The following is a 19,113-nucleotide window of genomic DNA, read 5'->3' on the forward strand; positions in this document are numbered from 1 at the left end:
GGAGAGGGAGAGAGAGGGAGAGGCAGAGGAGGAGAGGGAGAGGGAGAAAGGGAGAGGGAGAAGGAGAGAGGGAGAGGGAGAGAGGGAGAGGGAGAGAGGGAGAGGGAGAAAGGTTGGTACAACATGTGGATTTTGAAAGTTTAAAGTCCACCCAGAGTAATAAACTTGCTCCAGCAAGAGCACCTTTCCTAACCAAACCCAAACAGATCACCAACCTGTGACTGAATATTCAAAGGTCACTTTAGTGGAACATCTTATTGAATTGCAAGAATAGGTAATCTATGATATCAAGAATTTGCATTGGTATGAAAACTATAATAAAAAATGTGAAATAATGAAGTACATATTTGGTACAAATGTCTGCAAAGAATATACTGTAGGAGATGACAAATTATTCCTGTTAGTAGTCAGTTTCTTTTTCATTGTATGCACCTATAGAATTAAAGCCTTTGTTATTTTTACACTAAATATGTGTGCAAACAGATTTAACTCTTCATTCCTGTCACCTATCCACTTCAATATAGTAAATCATTTGTTCACTTTCTCTGTCTTCTCCAAATCCTAATCACCTAGTGATTTCTTTCGTCTCTTTCCCCACTCCCCTGGACAGCATGCTCCTTTCTTATATTGAGCACTCTTCAAAGCTCATTGAATCCAATCCAGCCTTGCTGTCCAGGCTACTCTCTCTTTTGGAAAATTCTAGAAGGCAGGGAATTCTCAGTTAGTGGTGTCGTCTGGTTTGGATGCATCTAACCCATGTCTTTAAAGTGGCCGATATTTAATCAGTACTTTAGCAATCTTTTCAATAATGGGTCTCTTACTCAACTCCTTAACCTAATATGCAAAGATATTCAAGAACTAAATCACTTATCTTCTTTCTGGGATAATAACTCAGCCTTCCTTCTGTGATAATACTAATAGCATAACTTTTCTATAGCTCTTTCCTAGGGTTTCTGCTGCTAACGCAGCTTTCTGAAATAGGTTCTATCTCTCTTGTCCATGATTGCCAGTCTTTCCTTGGATCATTTCTATACAGCTTTCTAGTGCCATCCAATCATCAGGTGCAGCGAATTTTTCTTCTTCTGCCACTAGATTTTATACAAGCTATTTTTCGTCGGCACTACTGCAAGGCCTTTTCTGATCATCTATCAGATGCTGAGATCATCTAAAGATAAAAGTCTCTTCAAATCATCAGTGGTGAGCATTATATTCCATTTTATGCACTTACCTCTAGCAAGGTGTTTAGTGTGCAATGGGCATTCCTCTCTTATGCAGTGAACACAGTCTGTAACTATAGTGCCTCTTAAAAATTAGCTAATGAAACTAATAATTTGGAATTTTGCTTTTGAATTAGGTATGTTCGTTTGAATAGAGGTGTTAATAAAAGGAATATTGTGATAAAAAATAAACATTTCTCAGTTTAGAAAAGTGTTTGCCATAGGAAGAATAATGGCATTTCAATGCTCCTTAATTTTAAAATGCACCATAGCTGCAGTTTTATTTAGGGACTTTTTCCTATAGGAAAGCTATTACATTGAAATACTGAGACTTCAGGAAAGGGGATAACATGTGAAATATAAATAGAAAAATATACAATTCAGAAATAGAAATACTGAGATTTCACTGATTTCTTATATGATGGGTCAGAAGCTAAGATATCAAAAACAGATGAACATCACAGTTCATAACTTGCTCCAATCATGACAACTTTGGGTTGGGAGATCAGTTACTAACAGATATTAGTATTCTAATTTAATAAATCTTATTTATAACACAAAACAGGATTTGATCTCTTAGCACAATGACAGTAAACACTAGTTTCTTAAAAAGTTTCTCAAAATAGAATACACACACACACACATATATATTTATATACACACATATGCATTCCAAGTTTTTATTATTAAAAATTACCAGTTTGTGGTAAGGTAATGTCAAAGAGCCAACTGTAAGCATATTGTTCACTTTGACCCCTCTTTTAATAACTTTTATGAGTTTCATAGGGTACAAAAGAATATTTGTAAGTGAATGGCATCTTGTGCCTTCCTAGGAACACAGGCACTTTCCTACACAATATTCTACCTCAAGTTGTAAATATGAAATAATGATAGTTATGTGACAAATATTATTAAACTGGTTGATAAAGCCAGGCATATTTCGTATTCTGAGCTTTAATTTGTTCCTATGCAATGTATAAAGATTAATAATGTTCAATTTGGACAGTAATGAAGATAAATGAGTTAGTATTTAATATAATGGAAACAGTATTAGCACTTAACCTTTTCAAATTCTTGCTCTCTTCTCTCCTCACCCCTCTCTTTGTGTGTTGTTTGTTGTGTGGTATGTTTGTGTGTGTGTGTGTGTGTGTGTGTGTGTGTGTGAGTAGCTCATTGTAAGATGATTTTTATTGCATATTCAGGACTCTATAATATGAATGCATCACTGAAAAAAGTTATCAATTTGACAATGTGACCAAAAATATCTCTATTATCCCACATATATATCATTACCTGAATATTTAAGGAAATTTAATTTCTGTTATATCATTCATATTCTGTGATTTTTCTTCTAAGTTATGCAAGGAAGATGATATTATCTGGCCAAAAGTGTCAAATAACTTAAAAAATGCAAAGGCATGTTAAGACAAGGGGAACTAATTTTGTAGAATCTCCAAATTTGTGTTTTTTTATTTCCTTCTCACACTGTTATCTTTTCCCCCTTCGAGGAAATGCAAAGACTGCATGTTTGTTCTCCCTCAGTCATTTGCAGACAGCTCCCCCTATACCTCATCTTTCCCAATGCTATCATTGAGGAACTCTTTTACTACTTGAGAAAGTTTTAATATTCATCAGGTTAAAGAACCCATGGTCAGCTTTAGAATTGTAGTCTCTGCTGAGCTTTCAAGGTGTCAAGACCCTAAAATAATATGAACAGCCAGAGTACTAAATCTTTCATTATTTCCAGTTTCCCCTTGAGCATACTGACTTTGCAATAAAGAAGCTGTCATTTACACTCTTCTTTATTGCAAGGTGGGTAATAGCTACGGGGTGAAAAATAAGGAACAGTGTCAAGTTACTCTAACTGCCATTGTGATTCATGTGTAATCATTGCACATTTGCATCTCCTCTTTCCACATACAGGTACTTCATAGATTGGAAGAGTGATGGGGACAGCTACTTCACAATAGATGGAACGGAAGGAACCATCGCCACTAATGAATTACTAGACAGAGAGAACACAGCACAGTATAATTTCTCAATAATTGCAAGTAAAGTTAGTAAGTATGGCATGGGCAAAATCAATGTTATACTGAAATTCTGTGGATTTAACACTCTTAAATGAGTCCCTACTGGGGTGTTTTTTATTTTTGGAATGACAGCTGAGTAGTCTCCCGGGGAAACGCAGAAACCTGTTCCTTTTCCTAATAGCATAAGTCCAGAGAGATTATGACAGCTGCCAGGGAGCCCTGTTTGCAAGACTGCACGAAAACCTGGAAGCGATTTTCACTGTGTGACCTCACACTACTCTACTCAATACTCAAATTTCCAGAAGTGTCAATTTCTCTTTCACAAATATTCTTGTATCTATATCATTGAGAATAATGTGAGTTAGGGGAAAAAGAGAAATAAGTAGATGAAATCATTTATTATAAAGTATCTTTTGAATTTTGTGGAATCATTTTAAAAACTATCCTTTTCTTTTCCCCCCACTATTTCATGAGAACATGTGTAATTGAAGAAGAAAAATTCAAGAGGAAAATTTTAAGCGTTCTTTTTGGGTGCATTGCTTAAAATATATATTGTTTGAAATTCCTCGTGCTTGTGGTGTAGAAGATAATTGTCTAGTCTTATAGTGAAAACAGAACTTATATGTTTGATAAGACACTAAGATGTTGCACATATATTGCAATTTCAATGCAAAATAGTTATTGGCACGAGTGTATTCATGAGAGGCACTTGGTAGCTATCCTTCTGCTATGGTCCTTTCAGAATTTTTTTTTTGGTTCTTTTTTTCGGAGCTGGGGACCGAACCCAGGTCCTTTCAGAATTTAAAGAAGTGCATTTCAAATATTTTTTTCTTCCTTTATTACTTCAAATACCTGACACAGACTTATAACACTTTACATCATGTTAAAGAAAGAAAGAACTACAAACATTTATTCTATTCAGGAATTTTATTCAGTGTCAACTCAGAGTAGAGGTAACTGTGGAAGACTTGTGCTAAATATTTTAAATGTGTGAACATATGTGCATAGTTGTGTTCATGTTTATGTGTGCAAATGTGCTGCAGAATATATTGACATCTGTTCCAATCCCTCAGGAAACCAGAGGTTGGTCTTAGATGTCACAACTTGGGGGACGTCCACTGGGCTGTTTAACTGAACAGAGCGCATAAAAAGCTGAGTCATACTAATTAGACTTTGTTAACTTGAGATCAATCTCCAGAAACAACTGATTCCATATCCTCCTTAGTACATGGGTGCCTAAGATCAAATGCAAAAATACAGTTTATCCAAAAAGTTCAATTAACTTAAATTCTTCTATAGCTCTCAGTTTTGTTCCCCTTTAATAATTTCTTGGAAAATATGTCAAAATAATTCTTCATATTGCAAATACTACCACCTACTCATTTTATTATTGTGAGTCTCCTTTAATTATTGAATGTAAATTGTGATATTTAATATTGATTGACATATAGCATTCATTATCTAACAGGTAAATATTAATTGATGTCTTTAAAGGATTATGTGAAGTATGTTAGATTCTTGAAATATTTTTGTATGTGATGGATTATCTAAATTATCTAATCTGATGATTCTGGAAGAAACACTTTGAAAGAACAGCAGCATCCCATGGAGTTGAATGTTATATTAAAGGGAGAATTCCAGCTGAGCTTGAACACGCTTTGATCTCAGCTCCCTGACTGTTGATACAATATGACCCACTGCCTTAATCCTCTGCCATCATGATGTCTATGCTAAGATTGTATTCTAGAATTGTGAGCCATAACAGCCTTCTTTCTTCGCATTGCTTTTGTTAGGATATTTTATTAAGGCTTGAAAAATTTTTTTTAAAAAAAATGGGAAAGTGATATCTAGATGTGGAACCGTTGCTGAAATACACCTGAACATTTGATTGTTAAGTCTTTGGACCACATTTTCAGGGAGACTGATGAAGGATTTGGACTAAGGACAAAAGGGCTTTAATGCTACAAGTTGAGTTTAATGGGCAAATATGGTGGAATCTGAAGACAAATGCATAAGAAACACAAACAGTGATTCAGAGGTTTCAGAATAGAAAAAGGGATAAATCAGGAAGTAGGCTAGTGTATATTTATGTGATATTATGGCACAGAATTTGGATGTATTCTGCCTGGTCCTCAGAACTTGTGAAGTAAAGACTGACTATTGAAGGCCTTATGTAGTGAATGTGCAAATTTATGTGAAAGGAGAAAGTACGTGCCTCAGACCACATTCTGTGCTCAAACAACAACTGCTTGGGTAATTTTCCTGATCAACCCATTAGGTCATAGAGAAGCCATTCTAGCTTTGGTCAATTAGGCTACTTATCAGCTTGTATGAGAGTTATAGGTTTTGTCTATGAATTATCCAATGGATGGAGTCCATTCATTCTCAAACAAGTAACATTACTGAAATACCTCAACGAATGCTCTATGTGGGACATTCTTACGTGTAAGCATAAAGTTATGCTTTAATATTTGATACACAATACACCTTAATATTTCTAGAGATATTTTATGGTGTGTTAATGACTGTTTTTACTTTTCATACAATAAGCTCATCTATTCCCCAAATTAAATTTCAAGTTTTAAATCTGTGATTCAGATTCAATGTGAAATAAATTTATAGTTTATAAGTTGTGGAGAGGACCATGTTCTAAAACATATTTTTTTTTGTTGCAGAATTTGAGAAAAGTAAGAATATTGTCTAGTTGAGGACATTTCAAATTAGGAGTAGATATAAATTATCTGAAGTAAAGAATTAGTGTACTAAACCTTGAATATTTGATGAACTTTAGGTAGTTTAGATTTAGTTGTACAATAGAGAAGTGTGAAAAGTTTATCACTGGTGACAGATGCTGAATTAATTATAAAGTATTAAACGATACATTTTCTGACATAATTTTCTGAAATTTATATTTCTGAGTGTATAAATTTAATTTATAATATTCTCATACAATATAAGAAAAATCATACTATATTAGAATAATAAGCAACAGAAGAATGAACTGCTTACTGAAAATATTCTAATAACCATATAAATCATGATTCTCTTTAATCCTTGTATGGTTTTGCCCATGATGTTGAAGTCAGGAAATAGATACTCTGAAATAGTGTGTTCCTAGGAGCCTAGTATCACACAGCTAGTGACAATTAAGCTAGACTAGGACTTCAGAATTTTCAAGGAAAAGCACTTCCAGTGAACTAGAAATTAACATTTTAAAGATGTTTTATAGAAAAGGTGTGATATTTTTCTGTATATGGAGTAACATTTTTATTATGTTTTTTCATACTAGCACTAGTAATTCTCAATATTATAACTATGGTTGTGTCATACTCAGAAACTTTTTCTATGTATTTACTTAAGAGAATTGTGTGTCCCACCTCTCTGTGAAGGTCAGAAGACAGCTTTGGGGGGTTAATTCATTCATTCTACCATGTCAGTGTCAATAGGAATAAATGGGGGCATTAGCCTTGGAAGCAAGGAACTTTAAACACTAAGTCACCTTACAGGAAAGCTTTAGGAATATCAATATAAAATATAAAAAATGTAGTGAAGTCAATACAAATCAATATGTCTAGATAAACATTTCAGACATATACATGTTAAGTAAGTGGCCAGAACTATAATAAAGGACAATTAAATTTAAGCACAATGCCAGCTTCTCCCTTGCACTTATGATGAGTACAAATTTGTAAAAACAAAAACAAGTAGAATAAACCATCACAATGATCCATATTGATTCAAATTTTAGGGGGGAATGAATTTTGAATGCTATTATTAATTCAAAGGATAAATTACTATGGTTTTGTTTTATATTTTTGCATTCATATATCCATACAACTCTTTTTCCCTTATAGTCCATGGACATTTGACTTTGACTGTAGACCTAGGTAGCTTATCTATCATTTTCTATTTTTTTTATCAAGTAGTATATAGAAACACTTTTGTATTCTCAAAGAAAGACATGTTTAATTTATAATAGAAATATATTTTTTTTCTTTTCTTTTTTTTCGGAGCTGGGACCGAACCCAGGGCCTTGCGCTTGCTAGGCAAGCTCTCTACCACTGAGCCAAACCCCCAACCCTGAAGTATCAATTTTTAAGTAGTTGTTGAAAAAATAATACTTTGAGGGAAGAATAACTTATGAAGTTTTTACACTATTGCACCAAGAACTGGTATGAACTATATCTATGGAAATAATAAATTTTTAGTGCCAAAAGAAACTCCACATTATTTTGGAAACTGTATCTTCTTAAGAATATTATAATACAAACCTATGACTGATTGTAAATTTATGTTTAAATGCTTCATATTTTATTTTAACATTTAGGTATTTATGAGGAGAATACAGTAATGCCGTAGTATAAAAATGTGGTAGATCAATTTATTTACTCCATCAATTTTCACAGAAAACATCAATTCCAGGCTTTTCTTAATCACTATCTTGACTTATTTTGCAGTTAAAACTGCACATAAAAACTTTCATCTAAAAACTGTTTTGGAGTAATTTTGGTGGTACACAATTTTTCTAAGGGTTTAAAGCAGGAAATTTTTTACATGAGGATATTATTCTATTGACATCATCTATCATTCTTAATATGTTTGTACTGTGAAATTCTGAGTTAAGTATGAAATTCTAGACACTAAACACTAGCTTTACAGAGTATAAGTGTTTTGAAATATAATATATATGGAAATACTTTCAAATAAAGTATATTACATAGAAAATTTTACACTTTGATTTCTTTTTTAAATTTACTGTTTATCAATATTTATTATTTTGTCAAGAATATAAGGTAACAAGAATGATTACTTATGAGTCCAATCCTCAGTATTTTTAACTGGTTATCACAATTTATTTGGAAATAAGTATAATTTAATTTTTTTTAACTCAGATCACTCTTAGGAAGGAAACCATGCTGAAATTGCTAACATAAGGTGATCTTCCCAGATTGTATGTCATCTACATGCAAGAGGTACATGGATGAAAGTTCAAGAGTACATGTATGAGCAGCATGCATATCAAACCCATTGAGATCACAACTGCCACTCAACATCACTGTTCTATTGCTATGATCCATGAGTCTACTGAATGTCCAACCTTTCTATAGATGTCAAATGTGGTGGTTTGAATATGCTTAGCCCAGAGACTGAGTAGCCTTTTTAGGGGTTGTGGCCCCATTGAAATAGATATGGCCTTGTTGGAGGAAGTGTGGTATTGTGGGTGTTTGCTTTGAGACCCTTTCCTTAGCTGCATGGAAAGCAGTCTCCTGCTAATTTTGAATGAAGATGAAGATTAAGATGTAGGACACTTCTTACATCTCCTTCTCCAGTACCATGCACTCCTGCCTGCAGCCATGTTTCCTTTTTTTTATTGAATATTTTTTACATACATTTCAAATGTTATTCCTTTTCATGATTTCAACTCTGGAGTCCCCCAATCTTTTCCCCCTACCCATGCCTCTATGAAAGTGTTCCCCCACCTACTCACACATTCCTTCCCATCTTCCCGCCCTGGGTTTCACCTATATGGAGGCATTGAGATTTCACAGGGCCAAGGGTCACTCCTTTTATTAATGCCCAATAAGTTCATACTCTGCTACATATTTGGCTGAAGCCATGGGTCCCTCCATGTGTACTTGTTGATTGGTGGTTTAGTCTCTGGAGAGTCTGACTGATTGCTAACCCTTCATCTCCTCCAGTCCTTTTTCTAACTCCTCCATTAGGGACCCCATAGTCAGTTCAATGGTTGGGTGTGAACACCCACCTCTGTATTTGTCAGATTCTGACAAAGTCTCTCAGGAGACAGTTATATCAGGTTCCTGTCAGCATGTACTTCTTGGCATCCACAATATTGTCTGGGTTTGGTGACAGTATATGGGATGGATCTTGATAATAATAGACTGAATCTCTGAAAATGAAAGACTTCCCCAATCACCTGTTTGTCTTTATAAGAGTTTTCCCTTGGTCATGGTGTTTCTTCAGAGGAATGGAAACCCAAACTAAGGTAGAAGTTGGTACCAGTCACTGGGGTATTGATGTGGAAGTGATGACCATGTTTTCATTTGGTAGAGTGTGGATCTGAGACATTGAATTTGGGAAGCAGAGGAAGGCTTTATATGGGCCTTAATTGACCATCCAAGTAGGTATATGGAGGACAGTAATACTGATGGTAGTTTAAATTGTGGAGGATGATGGTTAAATAGGTTTCAGATGAGAATTTTAGTACATGTCCTAGAGACAGTTCTTGCGGTGTTTTGGTGAAGAATGTGGTTGTTTTTTTTGCCTTTGTCTGAAAAGTCTGCATGAAGATAAGCTGCAGATAATCCAGATGAATTGCATTGACAAAGGAAGTCTCCAAAATGGTCCAGCAGGTCTTTGTCCTCTAGTTTACTTTCATTATATGCATTTTGACCAAGAATAAGCAAGCTTAGAAAGAAATCACACAAAATATAAGGTTCAAGTGTTAAAAGGACTCCACAAAGTGGAATGGAAATAAATGCTCTGTTTAAGAAGATAGTCAGATTAAGGGAGTGCTGACCTTGGGGCTAATTTCCACTCAACTAAGTTTATTGCTTATGGGTTTACAATTGAACAAGGAATAGCTATGTCTAAGTATTATTATAACCTGGTTATTATTTTCATTGAGATATAAGGAGATATAACTATATATCAGATTGACAATGGAATGGATTGTGATGGCTATTCTCTGTTGTCAAATTGACTCTATTTGGAATGAACTGCAATATATAACTTAAAAGATCTTGGGAAATGTAACCAAATGTCCAGACTTGGAGGTAAACAACATAATCCCAGAAGATAGAGCCATGTAGATTTGAAGTTCAAGGTCTGTCAAGAGAGCAACTTTTAGGACAGCCAAGCCTAGGCAATAAAGGATGTAATAAAAAAGGGGGCATATTTCTACTACAGTAATCAACAGAACTTGGCAGCCTTGGCCGTGTGGCTCTGACTTTAGAGAAGGATAGAAGGGACTATGGGGATAATTGATGCTGGTTAGCTGGAACTAAGAAATTTGTGGTGATTAAGATGAAACCAGCTTCACTGAGGTAAAGTCTTCTGGAAATTATTTTCTGAGAGCACAAAGCAACTGTGTTCCAGAAAGAGAGTCAGGGTTGTACCTTGTGCTGCAGCTGGACTTCATAAAGTTTAAGAATCACCAGGTGGTACTGGCTTTGAAGGCATAAAGGCATTCTCAAGAGCAGGTTAGGCCTGGCACTGGGAGAGTTCAGGGAAGGCCATTGTTGAAGGTGAGGCCTCAGTTTTATTTAATGAGCCTGATGTCATTCAAAGGAGATGAGGCTTAACATCATGAAGAGAGCCTATGAAAGGCTATTAGTGAAGGCTATTTGCAGCAGAAGACTTCCGTGAATTGGAGATGCTAGTACCATGGGATGATCACCATGAATAGAAGCAGCAGTGGAGTGAAGTCAGTTAGAGCTTAGATTGCTACAGAGGGTAGTGCTAGAAAAGCAATTCAAGCCCTTCAGAGAAGGTCAGAAGATCATATGTGAATTTCAGAGAAGAAGCTGTAAGGTTGACATTGCTTTGGATACATCAAGATGCTAGAGATACCAGAGTTGTGAAATGCATACTGAAGAAAGCTGCTAACAGGGTGTGTAATCACCTCCCACCCCCCCCAAAGAAAATGTGTGTTGTAGTCATCAAATCTAAAAGGATTTGACATTAGCCATGGAGGTGCAGAGTTGAAGATTGACCAGGTGGCTTTTAGTCTTGCTTTCTTCCAGTATTTCCTTACATTGTGATAATGATAATCTATTTCCAGTAATGGTGGATGTATTTTATCAGCTTTTAAAATTTTGATTTGTAGGGGAATATGATTGAATAAGCCTCAGAAGACAATTTGTACACTTGACTTTTAATGTTAAGGATACTATTATACTATGGGAACATTTGAAAATGGACTCAATATATTTTGTATTATGCTATGGCTATGTATGGCTCCCATAGACTCATGTGCTTGAATAAGACAATGGGTGCTAGGAGTATAATGTAGTGGTTTGAATATGCTTGGCCCAGGCTCTGATTGGCAGAATAAGGAGTTTTAGCTTTGTTGGAGTGTGTGGCCTTGTTTGAGGAAGTGGATCATTCTGAGTATGGGCTTTGAGACCCTTCTCTAAGCTTCTGTAAGACAGTCTCCTGCTTCCTTTGGAAGAAGGTGTAGAACTTACAGCTCCTTCTCCAGCACCATGCCTGTCTGCACACTGCCAAATTTCCTATGACTGTATGGATTGAACCTCTGAAACTGTAAACCTGCCCCAATTAAATGTTTGCTTTTTTAAGAGTTGTATTGATCATGCTGTCACCTCAGAGCAATAGAAACCCTAAATAAGATATCACAAAAACAGAAAATTAAAGGTAATTTCTTATTCACACATTTTGACTTTTAGTCAATTTAAATTTTCACTTAATTTCTAATCTTTTCTCTAATTTTTAATATTTCTGTTTTCATCCTAATTGGATGAAAACAATAGAGACACCACACAAAATAAGAAAGAGAAATCAGTAGGAAGTACTTATGTTTTGAGGAGAAATCTTGATGTACTATTATACACTAAGTAAACAGAGATAATGAGAGTAGTCTGAATATTTTAAAAGGTAACTTTTAAATATTTTAATTATCTTTGAGGAATTATAGAGAGGATCAATATGAACCAAACATATTGTACAAATATTTAAGAAATAATTTTAAAAAGTTGAAGAATGGGGTTGGGGATTTAGCTCAGTGGTACAGCACTTGCCTAGGAAGCACAAGGCCCTGGGTTCGGTTCCCAGCTTCGAAAAAAAAACAAAAAAAACAAAAAAAAAGTTGAAGAATATTGTTGTGTTTGACATATGTAATGCTGAAATTATTCACAAATATCTAAATATTATCTATAATTCTAAAAATATATAGTTTTTCATAGATTATAGATATAAATAAAAATAATTAAAATAATATAAAATAATTGTATAGTATAATTGTATATATCCAATATTTAAAAGTTGAATGCAAATAATTAAAAAGTAATTTTGAAATGTTTGAAACCAATTTACATGAATTTGAATAAAGATATTTTCCCAATTAGTTTTTACTGTCAACATTGCGAAATCCTTAATCATTTGGAAAGAGAAAACCTTAGCTGAGTAATTACTGAGACCACATTGGCATGTGTATAGAAATGTTGTATGTCAGTTTATGTAGGAGACCCTAGACAATTAAAGTCAGTATCATTATCCCTTGGCAATTGGGCCTGGACTATGTAAGAAAGAGAATTCAGCAAAGCAGGCAAGCAAGTCAGTAAGTAGCATTCTTCCATGGTCTCTTCTACTGTTCCTCCTTCAGGTTCCTGTCCTGACTTCTCTCAATGACTGACTGCTGCCAGGACAGCTGACAAAACCTTCTCTCCCTTCAAGTTGCTAGGGGCCGGCATGTTTATCACAGCAACTAAAACAAAGTAGACCACCTAAATAATTTTTTGGTTAACATGTCTTATCACAGCAATACAAATTTAACTAGAATGTGAATAATTGAGTATAATAAAAAAGTAACCAAACCCTCAAAATTCTATTGGTAAAATGTCATAAATCATTATTAATAGCTTCCAGTTCTACATTATATTCTCTTTTTTAGAATTAAAAATACTTAGAAGCAAAAATCCTCATTTGTAAATGAAATTAATCATTCTCTCTAGCCCATAGAAAAGACACACAATCTAGATATTTTGATTACAAGCCATAAGCCTAGATTGGGTAGGTTTGGATCTACTATAACTTATTTCCCAATCATAAACCACCTTGTTACTTGTTGTTTTTCCTGACCATGCGCTCTTGATCCCTCTCTTCTCATGATGTCTCCCTCTGACTCTTTGTCCTTGTTTCTCCCCCTTAACCTTCTCCCCCTGCAACTTCCTCACTCTGTCCTTAAGGTTCACCTTTCTTCCTCTATTGCCCAATCACAAACCCTAGTCTTTTATTGACTATAATATCATTTGGTGTACAAGAGGATCTACTCCTCCCTGGGAAAGCAGATTTGAGAATTAGTAATTTTAATTAGCATAAAAACTGCATCAGACCAACCCACTGTAAAAATAACCAATTGCTAAAATGCAGTAAATCCTTATGATTCTATACTACTTTCTCCTTATTATCATCTCAAAAATAGAACCAAAACTCTTCATTGCATACATTTATTGAGGAATCCATGAAAATAATTTCATAAACCTGGAAAATAATGGCGAATTCCAGAATCTGGTAGTAGAATTGGCAACAAGAGATAGAGATAGAGATAGAGATAGAGATAGAGAGAGAGAGAGGGGGGGGGAGGAAGGTGGAGATGAGAGAGAGAGAGAGAGAGAGAGAGAGAGAGAGAGAGAGAGAGAGAGAGAGAGATGCATCAGAGGTAACAGTATTACAGATAGATGGCAAGAAGTGCACGATGACAGGAACCTGATATAGCTGTCTCCTGAGAGACTCTGTCAGAGCCTGAGAAATAGAGAGGTATGTGCTCACAAGCCAACCATTGGACTGAGTATGGGGACCTGAATCGAGGAGTTAGAGAAAGGACTCAAATAGCTGAAGAGGTCTGCAAACCCATAAGAAGAACAACATATCAAACAATTAGACCCCCCAGATCTCCCAGGGACTAAACACCACCCAAAGAGTACACTTGGTGTGACCAATGACTCCAGCCCCGTATGTAGCAGAGGATGCTATTGATGTAAGAGGCCCTTGGCCCTGTGAAGGCTCCATGCACCAGTGAAGGGGAAGGCCAGGGTAGAAAGGTGGGAGGCAGTGGGTAGGGGAGCACCCTCATAGAAGAAGGGATGGATAGGGGATTTATGAACGGGGAAACTGGGAAAGGGGATAACATTTGAAATGTAAATAATGAAAATATCCAATAAAATGAAAAAAGAAAATATAGTTATTAATGTAGAAGTTGACCATCATAACAAGGTTTCTAACTAAGCTGTATTTTCATCTCTGAATTTCTTCCACAAACTTCCATCTTTATTTTAGCTCTTTTAAATAGATAGCAATGGATTCTTTATATGTTCTTTTGCTGTTGTTGTTGTTGTTGTTGTTTTGTTTTGTTTTTGTTTTTTTCCACCATCTTTATTAACTTGGGTATTTCTTACTTAAATTTCAATTGTTATTCCCTTTCCCAGTTTCCAGGAAAACATCCCCCTAAACCCTCCATCTCCACTTCTATATAGGTGTTCCCCTCCCCTTACTACCCCCATTACCACCGTTCCCCCAACAATCACATTCACTGGGGGTTCAGTCTTGACAGGACCAAGGGCTTCCCCTTCCACTGGTGTTCTTACTAGGCTATTCATTGCTACATTTGCAGTTGGAGCCCAGAGTCAGTCCATGTACAGTCTTTGGGTAGTGGCTTAGTCCCTGGAAGCTCTGGTTGGTTGGCATTGTTGTTCATATGGGGTCTCAATTCCCTTCAATCTCTTTCAGTCCTTTCTCTGATTCCTTCAACGGGGGTCCCGTTCTCAGTTCAGTGGTTTGCTGCTGGCATTCGATTATGTATTTGCTGTATTCAGTCTGTGTCTCCCAGGATAGATCTACATCCAGTTCCTGCCAGCCTGCACTTCTTTGCTTCATCCATCTTGTCTAATTGGGTGGCTGTATATGTATGGGCCACATGTGGGGCAGGCTCTGAATGGGTGTTCCTTCTGTGTCTGTTTTAATCTTTGCCTCTCTATTCCCTGCCAAGGGTATTCTTGTTCCCCTTTTAAAGAAGGAGTGAAGCATTCAGATAATTTGGTGGCTGTATATGTAAGCGCCATATGTGGGGCAGGCTCTTAATGGGTGTTCCTTGAGCCTCTATACTAAACTTTGCTCCCTATTCCCTCCCAAAGGTATTCTTATTCTACTTTTAAAGAAGGATTGAAGCATTTGCATTTTGGTCATACTTCTTGAGTTTGATGCATTCTGTGCATGTAGGGTAATTCGAGCATCTGGGCTAATATCCACTTATCAATGAATACATATCATGTGTATTTTTCTGTGATTTGTGTTACACCACTCAGGATGAAATTTTCCAGTACCTTACCAAATTGCCTATGAATTTCATAAAGTCATTGTTCTTGATAGCTGAGTAGTATTCCATTGTGTAGATGTACCACATTTTCTGTATCCACTCCTCTGTTGAATGGCATCTGCTTCTTTCCAGCTTCTGGCTATTATAAATAAAGCTGTTTTAAACATAGTAAAACATGTGTCTTTGTTATATGTTGGGGCATCTTTTGGGTATATGCCCAAGAGAGGTATAGCTGGGTCCTCAGGTAGTTCATGTCCACTTTTCTGAGGAACCTCCAGACTGATGTCCAGAATGGTTATACCCACCAGTCTGTAAACCCACCATCAATGGAGGCATGTTACTCTTTTTCCACATCCTAGCCAGCATCTGCTGTCACCTGAGTTTTTGATCTTAGCAATTCTGACTGGTGTGAGGGGGAATCTCAGGGTTGTTTTGATTTGCATTTCCCTTATGACTAAAGATGTTGAACATTTCTTTAGGTGTTTCTCAGCCATTCGGGACACCTTAGCTGTGAATTCTTTGTTTAGCTCTGAACCCCATTTTTTAATAGGGTTATTTGTCTCCCTGCAGTCTAACTTCTTGAGTTCTTTGTATATTTTGGATATAAGCCCTCTATCAGTTGTAGGATTGGTAAAGATCTTTTCCCAATCTGTTGGTTACTGTTCTGTTCTAAGAACAGTGTCCTTTGCCTTACAGAAGCTTTGCAGTTTTATGAGATCCCATTTGTCAATTCTTGATCTTAGAGCATAAGCCATTGGTGTTTTGTTCAGGAAATTTCCTCCAGTGCCCATGTTTTCGAGATTCTTCCCAACTTGTTCTTCTATTAATTTGAGTGTATCTGGTTTGATGTGGAGGTTCTTGATCCACTTGGACTTAAGCTTTGTACAGGGAGATAAGAATGGTTTGATCTGCCTTCTTCTACATGGTGACCTCCAGTTGAACCAATACCATTTGCTGAAAATGCTATCCTTTTTCCATTGGATGGTTTTGGCTCCTTTGTCAAAAATCAAGTGACCATACATGTGTGGGTTCATTTCTGGGTCTTTAATTCTATGCCACTTGTCTATATGCATGTCTCTCTACTAATAACATAAAGTTTTTTATCACTATTGCTCTGTAATATTGCTTGAATTAAGAGATAGTGATTCCCTGGGAAGTTTTTTTATTGTTGAGGACAGTTTTTGGTATCCCGGTTTTTGTTATTCCAGATGAATTTGCAAATTGTTCTGTATAACTCTATGAAGAATTGGGTTGGAATTTTGATGAGGATTGCATTGAATCTGTAGATCGCTTTTGGTAAAATGGCCAGTTTTACTATATTAATCCCACCAATCCGTGAGCATGGTGGATCTTTCCATCTTCTGAGATCTTCTTCAATTTCTTTCTTCAGAAGTTTGAAGTTCTTATCATACAGATCTTTCACTTGCTTGGTTAAAGTAACACCAAGGTATTTTATATTATTGCTTGCATTCCTTGTGGACAGGATAAATCTGGGGTTGAAAGTATTGTGTGAGATGCATTTGTTGTCTCTATTGTGCCACTGGAGTTCCTGTTTAGATATAGGAGGTGGACTCTTCAGTTTCCAAATCCCCAGTGTAGTGAATCTCAGCTAAGGTCAGCCCCATTGATTCTTGAGTGACTCAAGCTTCTTCAGGTCTGTGGAGTGTAGCATGGTATCTGTGTCTTATGGCTAATATGTACATGTAAGTGTGTACACGCCATGTATGTCCTTTTTGGACTGAGTTACCAAAATCAGGATAATATTCTCATGTTCCATCCATTTACCTGCAAAATTCATAGTGTCTTGGTTTTTAATAGGTAAATAGTATTCAATTGTGTAGTTATACCACATTTTCTTTATCTATTCTTCAGTGGAGAGACATCAATGTAGTTTCCTGTTTCTGGTGTATTACAAAAGAAGCTGCTATGAACATAGTTGAGTGAGCGTCCTTTGAGATGCTGGGCACTTTGAGGGTGTATACCCAGGAGTGGTATAGATAAGTTTTGAGGAAGAACTATTATTTCTTAAAAAATACCAAATTGATTTTCATGGTGGTTGTACACATATGCACTTCCACTAACAATGGAGGAATGTTCCTCTTCCTTCACATCCTGCTATATGTGCTATATCTTGAGGTTTTGATCATAGACAGTGTTTATGTTTTGATTTGCATTTCACTGATGACTAAGAACTTTGAACAGTTCTCTTTTTCTCCATCTTTACTAAATTGGGTATTTCTTATTTACATTTCAAATGTTATTCCCTTTCCCGCTTTCCAGGCCATTATCTCCCTAAACCCTCCAGCTCCCCTTCTATATGGGTGTTCCCCTCTCCATCCTCCCCCATTACTGCCCTCTCCCCAAGAATCCCATTCACTGGGGTTCCAACCTTGGCAGGCCCAAGGGCTTCTCCTTCCACTGGTACCCTTACTAGGCTATTCATTGCTACCTATGCAATTGGAGTCCAGGGTCAATCCATGTAATGTCTTTGTGTAGTGGCTTGGTCCCTGGAAGCTCTGGTTGGTTGGCATTGTTCATTTGGGGTCTGGGGTCCCATTCTCAGTTCATACCAGCCTTATTTATAATAATCAGAGGCTGGAAAGAATCCAGATGCCCTTCAACAGAGAAATGGATACAGAAAATATGAAGTCATAGTTTTTAATACACTGTGTAAATGTACCATATTTTCTGTATCTATTCCTCTGTTGAAGGTCATCTGGATTCTTTCCAACTTCTGGCTATTACAAAAAAGGCTGCTATGAACATAGTGAAGCATGTGTTCTTGTTATATATTTGAACATCTTTTGGCCAGGAGTGATATAGTTGTGTCCTCAGTACTATGAACAATTTTCTGAGGTACCACCATACTGATTTCCACAGTGGTTGTACCAGCTTGCAACTCCACTAACAATGGAGAAGTATTCCTCGTTCTCCATATCCTTGACAGCATCTGCTGTCACTTGAGTTTTTTTTTTTTATCTTAGCCATTCTGATTGGTGTGGGGTGGATCTCAGTGTTGTTTTGATTTGCATTTCCCTGATGACTAAGGATGTTGAACAATTTTTTTAGATGCTTCATAGCTGTTCAATATTCCTCACTTAAGAACTCTTTGTACCTCATTTTTAATAGGGTTATTTGGTTCTCAGAAGTCTAACTTCTTGAGTTCTTGTACATATTGGATATTAGCCCTCTTTTTGATATTGGATTGGTAAAGATCTTTTCCCAATCTCTCAGTTGCCATTTTGTCCTATTGACAGTGTCCTTTGCCTTACAGAAGCTTTGCGATTTTATGAGTTCCTATTTGTCAATTCTGGATCCTACAGCATAAGCCATTGTTTTTCTTTTCAGGAAATTTTCTCCTCTCCCCATGTGTTTTAGAATTTTCTCCATTTCTTTTCTATTAGTTTTCGTGTATCTGGTTTTATGTGAAAGTCCTTGATCCCCTTGGATTTGCACCTATTCAATATAGTACTGGAAGTCCTAGACAGAGCAATTAGACAACAAATGGAAGTCAAAGAGATACAAAGAGGAAAGGAAGAAGTCAAAATATCACTATTTGCAGATGATATTTCAGTGTCCACCATAGAACTCCTAAGTCTGATAAACAACTTCAGCAAAGTAGCAGGACTTAAAATTAACTCAAATAAATAAGAAGCCTTCCTCTACTTAAAGAATAATCAGGCTGAGAAAGAAATTATTGAAATGTCAACCTTCACAATAGCTCCAAATAATATAAAGTAACTTGGCTTGACTCTAACCAAGCAAGTGAAAGATCTGTATGACAAGAACTTTAAGT

The 19,113-nt window shown here is 36.2% G+C and overlaps 1 protein-coding gene across 2 annotated transcripts in view; it reads left to right on the plus strand.

Moving 5' to 3' along the window:
• The window catches only part of Cdh12 (cadherin 12), a 1,210,919-nt gene that overhangs the window by 1,154,262 nt on the left and 37,544 nt on the right, over positions 1 to 19,113 (plus strand). For both annotated transcript variants that reach the window (XM_087621288.1, NM_001427475.1), the window contains 1 exon segment: positions 3,141 to 3,277. In XM_087621288.1, the coding sequence (XP_087477414.1) occupies positions 3,141 to 3,277 (137 nt within the window).

This window comes from Rattus norvegicus, chromosome 2 (genome assembly GCF_021556685.1).
Source record: "Rattus norvegicus strain SHRSP/BbbUtx chromosome 2, alternate assembly SHRSP_T2T, whole genome shotgun sequence".
NCBI classification, from domain to species: Eukaryota; Metazoa; Chordata; class Mammalia; order Rodentia; family Muridae; genus Rattus; species Rattus norvegicus.